The sequence below is a fragment of the Cryptotermes secundus genome, unplaced genomic scaffold (genome assembly GCF_002891405.2).
Source record: "Cryptotermes secundus unplaced genomic scaffold, Csec_1.0 scaffold797, whole genome shotgun sequence".
NCBI classification, from domain to species: Eukaryota; Metazoa; Arthropoda; class Insecta; order Blattodea; family Kalotermitidae; genus Cryptotermes; species Cryptotermes secundus.
In genome coordinates, this window is record NW_019739974.1 from 93,871 (window position 1) to 107,575 (window position 13,705).

Consider the following 13,705-nt stretch of genomic DNA (forward strand, 5'->3'; position numbering starts at 1 on the left):
TTTTTTTTTTTCCCCCCCCCTCCCGGCACTACAGCCCCAGTGGGCCTAGGCCTACCTCCATGAAAGTCTCCATTTCACTTCAGTTTTACTAGATCTTAGACATACAGTAGGACTCCTTTGGCAGGTGATCAGCTCGTCGCAAGGCCTCTACCTGTACACACACACAGAAAAATGCACACAAACATCCATGCCCTGAGTGAGATTCAAACCCATGATCCCGGTTTCCGAGCGAGCGAAGACAGTGCATGCCTTAGACTGCTTGGCTACCGTGACTGGCGAATGAGTGTTTACTTTGTAATATTTACATCTTCAGTGTCATTCTGTACTTGAATGTGGGTACCTTTAATTTGTTATTCTGCATGTCAGCGCAGCATAAATCATGTGCTATCACAGTGAAAACAGATATAAGTGGCACTGCAAACAAAATGTTACTTGTCATGCCCTTTATTGCTCTAAAATGTGAGCTGCTGACAGAATGGTGAAATACAGAGGAACCCACATGTAATGCACCTCAATTTAAGGTTTTCACTTATTTAATATTACATTTCAGTGATCCTTGGTCCGTAATCTCAGTGTTAAATTTCCTCCATTTAATATTTTTGTCAATTTTAATAATCATGTCCAGTGTTCACCAGAGACACCTTAGTTGGGATTTTTACTGTATACCATAAATAAGTAGGTTCCTGCTGTTGTATGTAAGGAATCTGAAGGAAGATTGTTTGCTGATAATAGAGTTTTTCTTTTTTCTTTTCTCTATCAAGTTCCTGATTTGGCATTATGATTCATACATAGTTTGGCTATACAGAATAGCTGAAGTCCCTTTGAAGTGTGCAGTGTTTCACTGGGTACATTGAGATGACCACAGATGTTCACTGTTTGATTTTGGAATGATTTATACATTTCCTTGTTTTGCATTGGCTGAATGATTATTGATCATAGAGTCAGTTTTTCTTGCTATTTTGAATTCTCATTATACTGGACTTCCACTGTACTTTAATTTTGCTTCAAACATCTGTGCTTGGAGCCATTTTTCATACTCTGAGTCAGTAGGCTGTTAAGGAATTTAGTGATCGAGTGCTTTGTGTGGCATTGCTAAGTGGGCTTTGGTAATGTCTTTTGGGGCTAGAACAGTTCACATAGGTGCTGTTGTCCAGTCTCATGTAACCTTTGCTTTATGTGAGTATGGGAGAGTAACAGATGGAATGTGACTGTGTCTTTATATTCGTTGATGAAGAAGGCAAATATGTTCAAATTAGTTTGGTTTGGAGCCGTGTGGAATTATGCATCTGCAGTATATGTGACAATAATTTTGGACTTTGTTCACAGGTCATGTGTTACATAGCATGGTTCGTGAACGTAGAAGCCAGTTTCTGGATCGGGTGACTCAGTTCTGTTCTGGTAACTGGAGAGAACGTGTGTTCCAGGTGAATTTTAAGATACATTTAAAATAGAACTTTCTGTGTTGTTATTTATGTATATAATGTGCAGTCATGGAATAGGAAATGTTTGCATCCTTCTGCTGCCATGCCTTCCTTTCCCATCACCTCTTATGTTATAGGCAGACATGTGCAAGCCTCAAATTTTTTAGATTGAGTCAAGGAAAAGAATTTCTCAGTCTCAGTGTACATGTTAGTTTTCATTCTTGAACTTTTAGAACTTTTTGATAAATGCTTTTGTTTGCATGTCAGTATCATATCCGTTCACTGAACCTTGGACAGTGTTGGAAGTAAATGTAATATGTGGTTCCTTTCAGCAGTTAGCTGCACTTCCATCTTCAGTTGATTTTCGTTAAACTGAAGTATTTTTTATGTTGGTTCCAATGAAATCCAGAGCACTTCAAATACTTGCTTCTACATCAAGTATTAGTCAGTATAATGACAGTTGCCTGAAAAAATAGAAGTAAAAGCCAACCACTGGAATGTTATGTGGTATAAACAGTTTCAGGACCCGCCTCCAGATACCTGAACATGGAAAAATTTCTACTAAAATTTTATCTTTTTCATTTTATGTTTTTATTCGAATTTCTTGAAATTTCATTGTGTATGGATGAAGTACTTATATTTCTTATAATTTTCTCACAATTTTAAATATATTGTAACGTGTTTCGTTACAGAAGACGCCGTAGAGATGGTTAATTGGTTTATTTAACAATCTACAAATAACGGCTACAATTAATTATCACAATATTACGGGTTTCCACACTTTACAAACCCTACAACAAAATCTCTTAACACGATCTTCACTTGTCTTCACGTACTAATAACGCGGGAGCTATACAAGTCTCCCTGAATTACACACTTTCACTCGTAACACGCCGCTGGCTAGATTCCAACTCTGCTCGCAAGATGCTGCCGTGAGAACTGTTGATAACACACTCGGCGACTGTCACAGTACAACTGACTGTGAATAGCCTTCGCTGCTCCTCATGTAGCCTCGATCGGACAATACTGAAAACGGCCACGTAATAAGCACCCTTGTTGCCTGGCGCTGTGTTGCTAGCAACGCTAGCGGTAGTAACCGCTGTTACTACCGTAACAATCCTGTTGCGTCACCGTTACGTTACCATGCGGAGGAGGGGGAGGGGAGCGCTGACTCACCCTCCGCGTCACTGCTGGTGGGAGGGGTTCTCCTTTGCGCAACATGTCACAATATTTTATCACCTCTACCAACAGAGGGCTATGCAGTTGACAGTATAAAATGGTGGAGGTGCCAAGTATGTGGGATTTATCTGAATGGTGCTTGTTCTTATTATTTTTTATTGCTAATACGGAAGCTCTATTGGCTGCTAGTAAGGAAATTGGTCTAGAAGTAAACACAGGCTAAACTAAGCATATTGCCTTGACTCATTGCATGAATGTAGGGAGTCAAAACCATACTGCGTAGATACAGTCAACTCTCGATTATCCGGGCTAATGGTGGGGATGGNAACCTTTAAAATGAGTCATGTTTAGGGATGACAGTAACAAATTACAAATACATTCATAAAGTAATTCAGGTCAGGTTAAATTCAGAGAATGCGTATTACCATTTAGTTCATAATCTTCACATCTGTAGAAAAACAAAGATTAAAATATATTTTTTTCGTTATTTGTGTAAGTATGAAACTTATCTTTCTCACAAAGAGCAACATTTTGGAACAGGGTCCAAAGGAGAATATTTGGACCTGAGAGGCAGGAAGTAACAAGAATCTGGAGAAAATTTCTTAATTTGGATGTTCATAGTTCTGTACTCTGCACTAGATATTGGAGTAATTGTGACAGGGAGGATGAGGTGTCCACTACTTGTAGTAATCATGGGAAATAGGAGAAATGTGTATAAAATTTTGGCCAGAATGGTTGAAGGAAACACTGAAGCATAGAGCAGGTAGTACTAAAATATATATTAAGTAAATAAGTGGGAGCATGTTTGGCCTAGTGTAGGGGCCAGTGGCATGCTCTTGTAAACATTGTAATGAACATTTGGGTCCTGCAGATTATGGAATATCCTGGCTATTTGAGAATGTGTGAGGTTCTTAAGAAGGACTCCACTCCTAGGAGTTGCTGATGTAATTGTTTAGTAGTTAGAGCTGTATATATGTATATAGTTAATATAGATGGCTATTTACAGTGCCCAACATAATTTCAGTATGGTAATGACCGTCCTTCTTTTCATGGTTCCAGATTTTTCTGCCATATTTCTAATGGTATTTTAGTACTGGTCAGTTGATTTCTTATATATAATGGTTACATACTATTTCTTCTTGCTCTGTTGCAGAGAATCTTCACGACTCGTGATCATCAACAAGGAATGTCACATTCACATTTTGTCAATTTTCAAGGATTTTCTGATCCTCCACTGAGACTGCCTACACCAAGTGAATTGTTACCTCATGATGAAAGTAGGTCACTAGAAAATAGACACCAAATATTGTAGTTAAGTGATGAGGATCCTTACTTTGTATTCAAGAGTTCAGTGATCAAAGTCACAACCTTGTGACTGTCATGACTCCAGTTTTTCATACTTCTCAGCCTCATCTGGCAGATGTTGTTATAGTGCCTCGAACTATGCCACAATCACTCCCTTCCACATCATTTACAGTGCATTATTCACTATTATCCTGTCTCTTGACGCATCATGAGTTTTCCAGAAATTTGCACCTATAGATTGTCACCGTTCAAAATATTTAATATATTTTTATTTAAGTAATTACTGCACATTTATTTATAATTATTTTAATTTTTACCAGTTTTATTTATTTACATATATTTGGTCATCAGTTAAGCTATGAGTGTAATTTTTATAACATTGTATTGCTTTGTCTTGCACAGGCAGTGTGATATTTAAGTGTCAATTTTGTGACATCAAGGCACCAGCTTGTTTCCTTTTTGACAGTTTTATGCAACTATAAGTCTTTGAACTCAGAAGATTGTAGGTGACATGCCCCTGAGGTGAATGTTTTCCTCATGTTGAAACAAACATTATGTCAGCCAACCAAATTTGTATTCAGACAGTTATGACAACTAAGCAAGCATAGTTGGTTGAGGCACTATGCTACAAGTTGAAAGGTTGTGGATTTAGTCCTGATGAGGTGGATTTTTCAGTTGCCTTAATCCTTCCAGCTGCACTTTGGCCCTGGGATTGACTCAGCCTTTAACAGAAATGAGTACCAAGAATCTTCCTGCGGGGTAAAGGATGGCTGGCGCATAAGGCTGATGACCTTATCAGTATCTGTGATTTGATTGTCTAGAGAAAATGTGGGAGCCTCTACGTCTCAGAACCCTATGGGCCTTCGTGGCCTGTTACAGGGATAGCTTTACCTTTATCTTACCAAATTTGTATTCAGGCAATTGTGACATAGTTGCCTAGTTTGAATGTAACCTGTCAGTTGAGAGAATTACATATTTTCTTAAAACAGCATATTTTGAGTTTGTAATGTGTTTTGAATTGCTGGTTCTCAATACTGAAATCTTGGACCATAGCAGATATGTGTTTCATGCTGTGACAAAATTTTTAGATTAAAGTTTCGAACTGAACTAAATGTTGTAGATCATTAAGTAAAGTGACTTGCATAATTTTGTATTTTATTAAAATGAAAATTTTGTAAGTAGAACTTACTTAATTGCAAGGTTTGGAACTTTGAACCTGCAGTAGTACTGAATGAATGGTGCATTATGTTGTGCATCTTTATGTACCATATTTTTTTCAGTCACCCTGCACCATTGAATAAGCCATGCACCCACATTTTTAAGACAACAAAAGCAGAAAATGTTTAAAAAGATTTTCGAATATTAAACCTTAACTAAGGACCAAACACTGTTAGTGTTTGTTATAAACAAAGATTATGTATCTACAGCATTTTATTCTCCATTGGTTTTGTCATCACCAGAGCTCACAAGGTCATCATCATCGTAAAAGTAAAAGTAAAGCTATCCCCTAACAGGCCGTGAAGGCCCATAGGGTTGTCAGACATTGAGGGTCCCACATTATCTAGACAATTGGCTCAAAGATAGCAGTAAGGTTGTCAGCCTTACGCACCAGCTGCACTTTACTCCACAGGAAAATTATTTAATTAATTCGTGGTACTCATTTCTGTTAGAGGCTGAGTAAACCCTGGGGCCTAGTGCTGCTGGAAGGATTAGGTCAAATGAAAAAATCCAGTGACCTCATCGGAACTGGAACCCATGACCTTCCTGCTTGTAGCATAGCCTCTCAACCAACTACGCTACCGCGTGCCCCCATCATCATTGTACCAAATGAAATTGTCTTCTGGCTCATCAAGGCTATTTGAGATGCCACACTTTTTGAAACTCTTTTCAACCAATCCAGGTGAACTGTGTTCCCACATGTCCCTTATCTTTAATTTTTCAGTCACAGTGAAAGATCATAATCGCATACCCTTTGTACTTATTTTTCCCCCCACTCAGAATCATAACATAAAACTTTCACCTTTGAATAAACTGAGATGAATTGCACCCTTGTTAGTAGTGTGTGACATGCAAATATGAAAGATAACAGAGGAGTGGGTTACTACTCTCTGGGATGTACCTGAATCCTAAATATGACAAATAAGTAGCTCTGTTAACTTCATTGCAAATAAGCTGCACACCCCACTTTTTGGCAAGATTTATTTTTCTGAAAAGTGTGCATGAGATTTTGGAGAAAATACAGTGTTTCATCCTAAGAATCTTATGGTATATTCTAGTTGTGACTAAATCAGTCTGTACCACTGATGGTGATAGTCTTGGCCATTAACACTCTTGAGATTCTCTTGTTATCTGGCTTCCTAGTCCATCCAGTCAGGTTTTGTTGACCTGTCTTTAATTACATTTATGAGAGTACATCTCTCACTGGGGCCAACTCCTTAAATTAATTCCATTTAATATTAATGCTGATAACCCTGATAATTAGAGGTGAATGAATGGTGAGAAGTTCAGCTGCAAGACCACTGCAGTTCCATGATGAACCTAGAGAGAGAATGTCCTTTGATAACATTTTAGCTGACATAATTATATTGCAAAATGCAATGAAAGTTGAATGCCTTCTGAAAGTGTGGCATGCTTATTGGCACCTACAGGCCCCATTTGGTAAAAGCTTTAATTATTATTTTAGGCTTTATTGTTATTTTTATGACATTTGTTAGTTGGTTAAACTAATACATTTCTGCACAGATTTACTGGGGTTTATTCTACAGTTGTGTTATGTAACTACAACTGTAATGTATGTAACAGTAATCCTGTTCTATTTGTTAGGCGTCCCAGCATTGGTATTGTTTGACATATAGTACATGAATGTATTTAATGTTTGTAACACAAATTAGGTAATTGCCTATACACATACCTTTGTATGTTCAAGGGATTGCACATTGAGGTGTGTAGCTGTAATTGTACTTTATAATGTAGTACACAGAATCACCAGTGCCATTCTTTGAAGTTAATATTAATCTTACTTACAAATAGGAATAATGAAATGCAAATAAGCGAAGGTTTCCCATGTCAGATTTTGCTAGTTAGTTAGTTAGTTAGTTAGTTAGTTATTTATTTAGAGAGGGTGGGTTTCCCCATGCACCGCGACCAGTTTGATCTATTGTGCTTCCCTCTATGATATTCTACCAGTCTCTTTACCCTACCGATAAATGGTGCATACCATCAGTCCCGCCGAGCAAGCGAGTTCGGCCACTTGCTTAGCGGTGTCTATAATGCTTCCCCCATCTATCAGAGGCCTTAGAGATTATTGTTGGGCGGGAAACGTCCTGGAATTTGGCTCAGTGATCCCCTTTGGGGATATGAGGTTCTTTTATGTGCCGTAAAGTTACGACACGGGACACACAGCTTAAAGTCCCTCCCGGAGGACTTGTTCCCTGAATTTTTCTGCCCTTAAAACTTTGATGACCTCCGCCGGGTATTTGAACCCGCATACCACTAGTCATGAGGTGGGAACGTTACCTCTAGACTACGGAGGCCACTTTAGATTTTGCTAAGTTCTTTGAAAGGGATTATGGGATGCATGGCAATGTCCATTTGTGGCCCTATGCAGATCATGCTTTCTTATGAATTGGTATGGTATACATGCACACACCATTATAGTAATAATTAAGTTGTGATATTAGAAGATTTTTTAATGTATGTGCTATTTTCAAGTGTCTGCAGTACTTCAGTTACAGCAGTATTTCTGTCATGTGCATAGAAAGTACAGTGTATTAGGTCTTGAGAAGAAATGGGACAATGCTGTAAAAATGAATTTATCTTGAAGAACTTGTAGTGAATGTGATCTTCAAAATAGTCCTCTGACCCTGAAGATGGAGGTTGGATGTTCCCCTAATACTTTGGCATCCATCAGCAGGAATTAAATGGTGCCTTAACCCTGAAGACTGTATTGTGAACAGTCTCCACCATGAAAATGTGATAACAAATGCTCGGCTAAATTTATACTTGCAGTCAGAAATCATTTTTCAGTAGTCTTTTAAATCCTGTGACCACCAGGGTCCGAATTTTGATGATGTCATCTTTTTTTTCCTTGTATCCTATTCAATGCCCTAAAATATGTAAGTCCTGGAAATGAGATGCTGGTTACAGAAATGTAACTTTTATAGGTCATTTCTTGTCATTTTTAAGTTTTATGTCTTTTTTTCAGTTTGGGTAATTTTTCTGTAATTTTTGGGACTTTTAAGGGTATTTTTTGTCAGTTTAGCCATTTTAGGTAATTTTTCTTCATATGTTTTCAGAAATGTGAATAATATGCAAGTTAAGTGTTCTTTCTCTTTCTCCTGCCTCTACAAAGGCAGCTTGCAGCTGCACCCCAAATACCTGCTACCACAGTATGCAATAATAAGTTGAAATAATGTCCCGTCCTTTCCGTTCATTTTGTGGAAAGTGCTGACATTAAATATCATAAAACATATTAAGCTGGCAGCAGGGTATGACAGTGCTCACTCACACTGCAGCCCTTTCCAAGTTCTGTGCAAAGGAATTTGCTTAGTTACAAATATTTCTAGTCAGAATCCCTCACTTTTTATGACACATTCTTGCTCAGTAAAACTGTCTTCAGTTTCTTGCCCTTGACCATACAGACAAAGATATGGTTGACGAAAGGTTCTCACTGTGAAAATTCAGTTCTGTGTTGCGCTAGAGTGATTCATTTTATCAAAATGCCTAAAGCAGAGCCATCTAAATCATGTAATTTAAAGCAGATTGTAGCTGAATTTGGAGATGATGTATTTTCAACTGACGGTAACATTTTATACTGTGAGATGTGTGACACAAACTTAGCAGCAGAAAAATGTTTCATAGTAAAACAACATATCGGCCGCAACAAGTATACACAAGCAGTGCAAATTTCGAACAAATAGAAATCTGTGAAAATGTTACTGCAGCATTGTTCATCTGATTTTTTCACAGATCTGTGTGATGCTCTGGTGTCTGCAAATATTCCATTTTGAGCTCTGAAAAATGAAAAACTAAAAAATTTTCTGTGAGTGAATTGTGGTCGTTCTATCCCAGATTAATGCGCCCTCAGGAAAAACTACCTTTCCAAGTTCTATAACAATATCCTGGAAATGATTAGGAATAAAGTGAATGGGAAGAAGATTTTCGTTTCTCTTGATGATATCTGTGATACAGAGGCTAGCTACATGGCAGACGTCATCATTGGAACCTTGGAAATTGATGGACCAGGTGAAATGTTTCTGCTTACAAGTGAGGTGCTATAATCCATTAATCATTCCACCATTTGTAAACTCTTTGACAGGTCGATGTTTCTACTCTGGCCAGAGGGTATACAACATGACGTCTTGTTTTTTGTGACTGATGCAGCCCCCATATATTTTAAAAGTAGGCAAGTCAATAAAGTCGTTTTATATGAAATTGATGCAAGTTACTTGCCTAACTCATGCACTGCATAGAGTGACGGAGGAAGTGAGATCAAGATTTCCTCAAGTGGATGCTTTCGTGTCGTGGACGAAGAAGATTTTTGTCAAGACTTCAGTTCATAAAATACAGTGTAAGTCTATGGCTTATGTTGTTCGCCTGTCCCCAGAACCCGTCATCACAAGGTGGGGAACGTGGATTGATGCTACTATTGACTACTGTGATAATTTTCGGGTAGAGAAAACATTGTAGATTCAATGAAGACGGAGGATGCGAGGGCAATTGAAGCTGCTCAGGAACAGTTCTCGTTTAGTGAAATGGAAGGACAGCTGGCCTTCATAAAGGCAAATATCAGTTCCTTGACGGAAGGAATCGAATGCTTACAGGAGAAAAGAGCAACACTAGAAGATTTGTTCGTTCTGGTGAAAAGAAATAGCCAGTGATTTGGAGAAAGTGTCAGGGGACATTGGTAAAATGGTGTCAAGAAAAATGAAACATGTTCTAGATGAAACTCAGGTTATGAAACATTATGCAGCATTTCTCGAATTCTGACAGGAGGGTCCTTCAGCACTTTCAGTATTGAAGAAGAACTGCTTCTTATTTGGTACACTTCAAGTATGATCCCGTTGTGTCTGCAGATGTGGAAAGGAGTTTCTCCAAGTACAAGAACGTGCTGTCAGACAATAAGCATTCACTCACCTTCGAGAATCTCTGCATGTTTACTGTCATCTATTGCAACTCTGAATGAGGTGGCACGTAAATGTTGGAATATATACCATATATGTACATTTGATAAGCATTCCAACGCGGTAGAAAAAATTGTATTAAAACATTTAACTTCAAATTCAATCATATATTGCTTAATTTTCAACACAAAAACGAGGACGAACTGAAAAGAGTAACGTTGAGTTCACAGTGTTAATAAATATTAAAAATACATTTTAAAACAATTAGTAGATTTTCCATGACATGATACATTTTTATGTCGTTTTTAACTTTTAGATAATTTTTCTGGATTTTTAGGTCATCAAAATCCTGTACCTGGTGATCACGTTTTGAATATCTTTTCAAATTGTTAAAAACTATGTTCTTTGAAGGGCATATTTAGCTTCAGTAACACGAGAAAGTCATAGTGGATCCAAATAATGCAAGAATTCGGATGTTCCAGTACTGTCACTGTTGTCCCTCATTTTCCAGCAGACCTTTAAGATCATGTCCTGAAAATCTTTTCCAATTGTTAAAAGGGCATTTTTACTTTCAGCAACATGAGGAGGTTGTAGTGGGGCCAAATAATACAAGTATTGGGGATGTACCAGTGCTTTACTGTTATCCTGCTCCCACAGCCAATCGTTACACTTTTTTGTGCATGTGTTACTATAAGAATTCCGGTGGAGTTTTTAGAAGGACTAAATTTGTAATGTACATTTCTTTGATACCAAAAAGAAAAAATAGCGTGGTTTTGACCCTGAAGTTTGACATCCATGTATGTTCTTTCTGGTCTCAGATTGGATGTTACTACTGTAGAGTTTCTATTATGTCAGTAATTGATATTGGTAACTTACCTGATATGTGTGTGCTGTCTTTCCATTTCTAGAGTCACAGAAACTGCATCCAAGTTCTCTGCATCATCTGGTTTGGTTGGGACTGCAGGATGTTCCTTGTAGTAACAAGAAGAACAGCAGCTTGAAGCCAGGACCAGATTTTCATTGCCAGGTGTTTGAAGGCTTGCAGCTGACGTGCAACAATTTGAATTGTGCTGGCTCTGAAACCCTCAACAGACTCGATATTGATTCTTTTTTATATGCTGCAGGTAAAATTGATTTTATAGTTAGATTCTATAATTGTTACACTGACAGTGTCATGCTGGATGTAGTGTATGATAACAAAGTCCTTAATCATTGGCATGTGGAACCAAACTGGGGTAAGGTAACATTTATAGTAAGCACTGGAGTTGCATTCATGACTGGTGGTTTTTAAATACAGTGAATGATAATCTGTTAAAGGAGGGATTTTACAGTGCCTCACAAGTTACTGAAACTCCCAGGAAGATGATTTGGAAGCTCCTCTGAACCAGGTGGGCCTGTGGAGATTCCTACTGCTGGCAGAGTAATAGACAGATGTACAGCCTAAACACATCACAGATTAAACTTATCCAGATTACAGCAGAAGCAGAAAATGCTCGCTGAGTTTGTGCATACATACCTGGCAGCTTTATGGAAGGTTTACATACCCACATTAATTCTTTTTGAAGAAACAAGAGTAAACTTCTCTTCTGATATTTTCATTCAGTGTTTCAGTTGTGTGAAAGTTTGACCTGTAAACATTTTGCTTTGTGGTTCTCTGTAAGTAAAAATCAAATGGATTTTTTATGACATAGTGTAGTTTGAAATGTGCATATTACATTTTCTTATAATGAAACTAGAAAATGGCTTGCTGAAATCAGCAGTAAACTGAAAATATTAATGAGGAATCCAGCCAATCTGGTATCAGAGAAAGCAGTTCCATATTAAAAACAAGTCTGCTTGCACATTCATCACCCACATAACCGATGCAGTGTATTAACACTCCACCATTTGTTGCTATGTTAACCTGAAATTGTGTAATTTCGGAGCTTTTACTCACTGTTATGACAGAACTTTTTATATGTTTAGGTATGATATTGTTTTGTTAACTCCATTGTAGTTTATTGTAATTGAACTTCACTCCATTAGGAAAGTAAGTGTATTCATTAGAAGTAATGAGATAAAAGACTGGGCAGTATGATATCAGTATTTTGCTATATTTCCTGCTGTGCAAATGAGTTTTTTTAAGTGCAAGATGTGCAAAAATTTTGTCATGGAGAATGATCCAGAGTGTTTGTGTATTATTTAGAAATGGGTTTGTGGTTTTGATATGAATTGGATGGGGTCTATTCACATTAATATGGGATGGTTTTGTTTTGTTTGGATTCTCAGTGTTTTGTGCCAGCGCAACACAAGATGAGCAGCAAGCTGCTGGTTACTGGAGTTCTGACAGGCCTGTTACCTTACCAGCAAACATTACTGAGCAGCTGTGTACTGTCAGTCAGGCCAAATGGTATGTTTTGATTCGTAAAGAAAAGATGTAGGAATGAGACTTGGAATTCTAGGTGTCATAGTTTTGTCAGATACTAATAACCTCAATTTTTGCCGTAGGTGGGCAGCAGCTTACCGAGTTTTTACAAACCAAGCTAAGGGGGACCTGGGTGAGCTCCGACAGACATTACAGAGAGGAATAGAAGTAGTTAGAGTTCTTGGAAACCATGGATTGGATGTTAAGCTTGTTGTTCATTTAGCACAGACATTTGAACAAAGGGTAAGCATTACACTTTTTGTAAGATTTGAGGCTTTCACGGCGGTGACTATGAAGAAAGCAGTCTTCTGGGATTTGGCACCGTGTATATGTGGTGTTAACCGACGTTTCGGAGGAACGTATCGCCCCCATCTTCAGGGTTGAAGAAGTATAAGTAAATCTGCAAGCGACAACACCGTGAGACACGGTCAACCAGTCTGCTTGACCGTGTCTCACGGTGTTGTCGCTTGCAGATTTACTTATACTTCTTCAACCCTGAAGATGGGGGCGATACGTTCCTCCGAAACGTCGGTTAACACCACATATACACGGTGCCAAATCCCAGAAGACTGCTTTCTTCATTACACTTTTTGTTTTAATGACCTGCCTAAGTGATGATTAGATTACTGTTTCTTTTCATGGTTGATTTTTGTGCAGAAAATAATTAATTATGTATGCAGAGCCAATTGTGGAGCAGCAGTGAAAGAAATATTTTAACAAGGGAGTCTTCTTATTAGGCATAAGTGATGATGAATGCAAATGTTTTGTCAATAGTGTGAGATTCCTAGTTGACAAAGGTATATCTTAAACTGGCAGCAGTGGCCTGATACTTTATTCATTTTGCAAACTTTCCTGTGAGATATTTCATTATGATTTTGAAGAATATTGTCATCTGAATTCAATTATTCTTTGAGTGTTCCTCCTCCTCATCAACCCTGCATGGGGCCAGAACTTTTTCACAAGCCTTTTCCATCCTTCATTATTTAATGCTAGGCTTGACTGGTTCTTCTCTCCTGGAAGTCTGATGTCTTGGTCTGCAGCATCCCCCCATCCCAGTCTGTGCATTCCAATTCCTATTTCTTCCTATGACCTGCGTGAAATTCCCATTTAGTTGTCTATTTTCCATTTGTATATGTGCTGTGCCCACTTCGGTATGTTATTTTTCATATATTTAACCATATCAGGCACATTACAAGTTTATATAATTCAGACTTTGAGCCGTCCCACCTCGTCGAAGACGGCTGGAGCTCACAATCGACTGTTTGTCACGTGGT

At 38.1% G+C, this 13,705-nt stretch overlaps 1 protein-coding gene across 2 annotated transcripts in view; it reads left to right on the forward strand.

Moving 5' to 3' along the window:
- The window catches only part of LOC111872234 (E3 SUMO-protein ligase RanBP2), a 142,413-nt gene that overhangs the window by 24,913 nt on the left and 103,795 nt on the right, over positions 1-13,705 (forward strand). For both annotated transcript variants that reach the window (XM_023865920.2, XM_023865921.2), the window contains exons 8-12: positions 1,327-1,424; positions 3,754-3,877; positions 10,936-11,151; positions 12,296-12,416; positions 12,515-12,674. In XM_023865920.2, the coding sequence (XP_023721688.1) occupies positions 1,327-1,424; positions 3,754-3,877; positions 10,936-11,151; positions 12,296-12,416; positions 12,515-12,674 (719 nt within the window). The remainder of the gene's footprint in view (positions 1-1,326; positions 1,425-3,753; positions 3,878-10,935; positions 11,152-12,295; positions 12,417-12,514; positions 12,675-13,705) is intronic.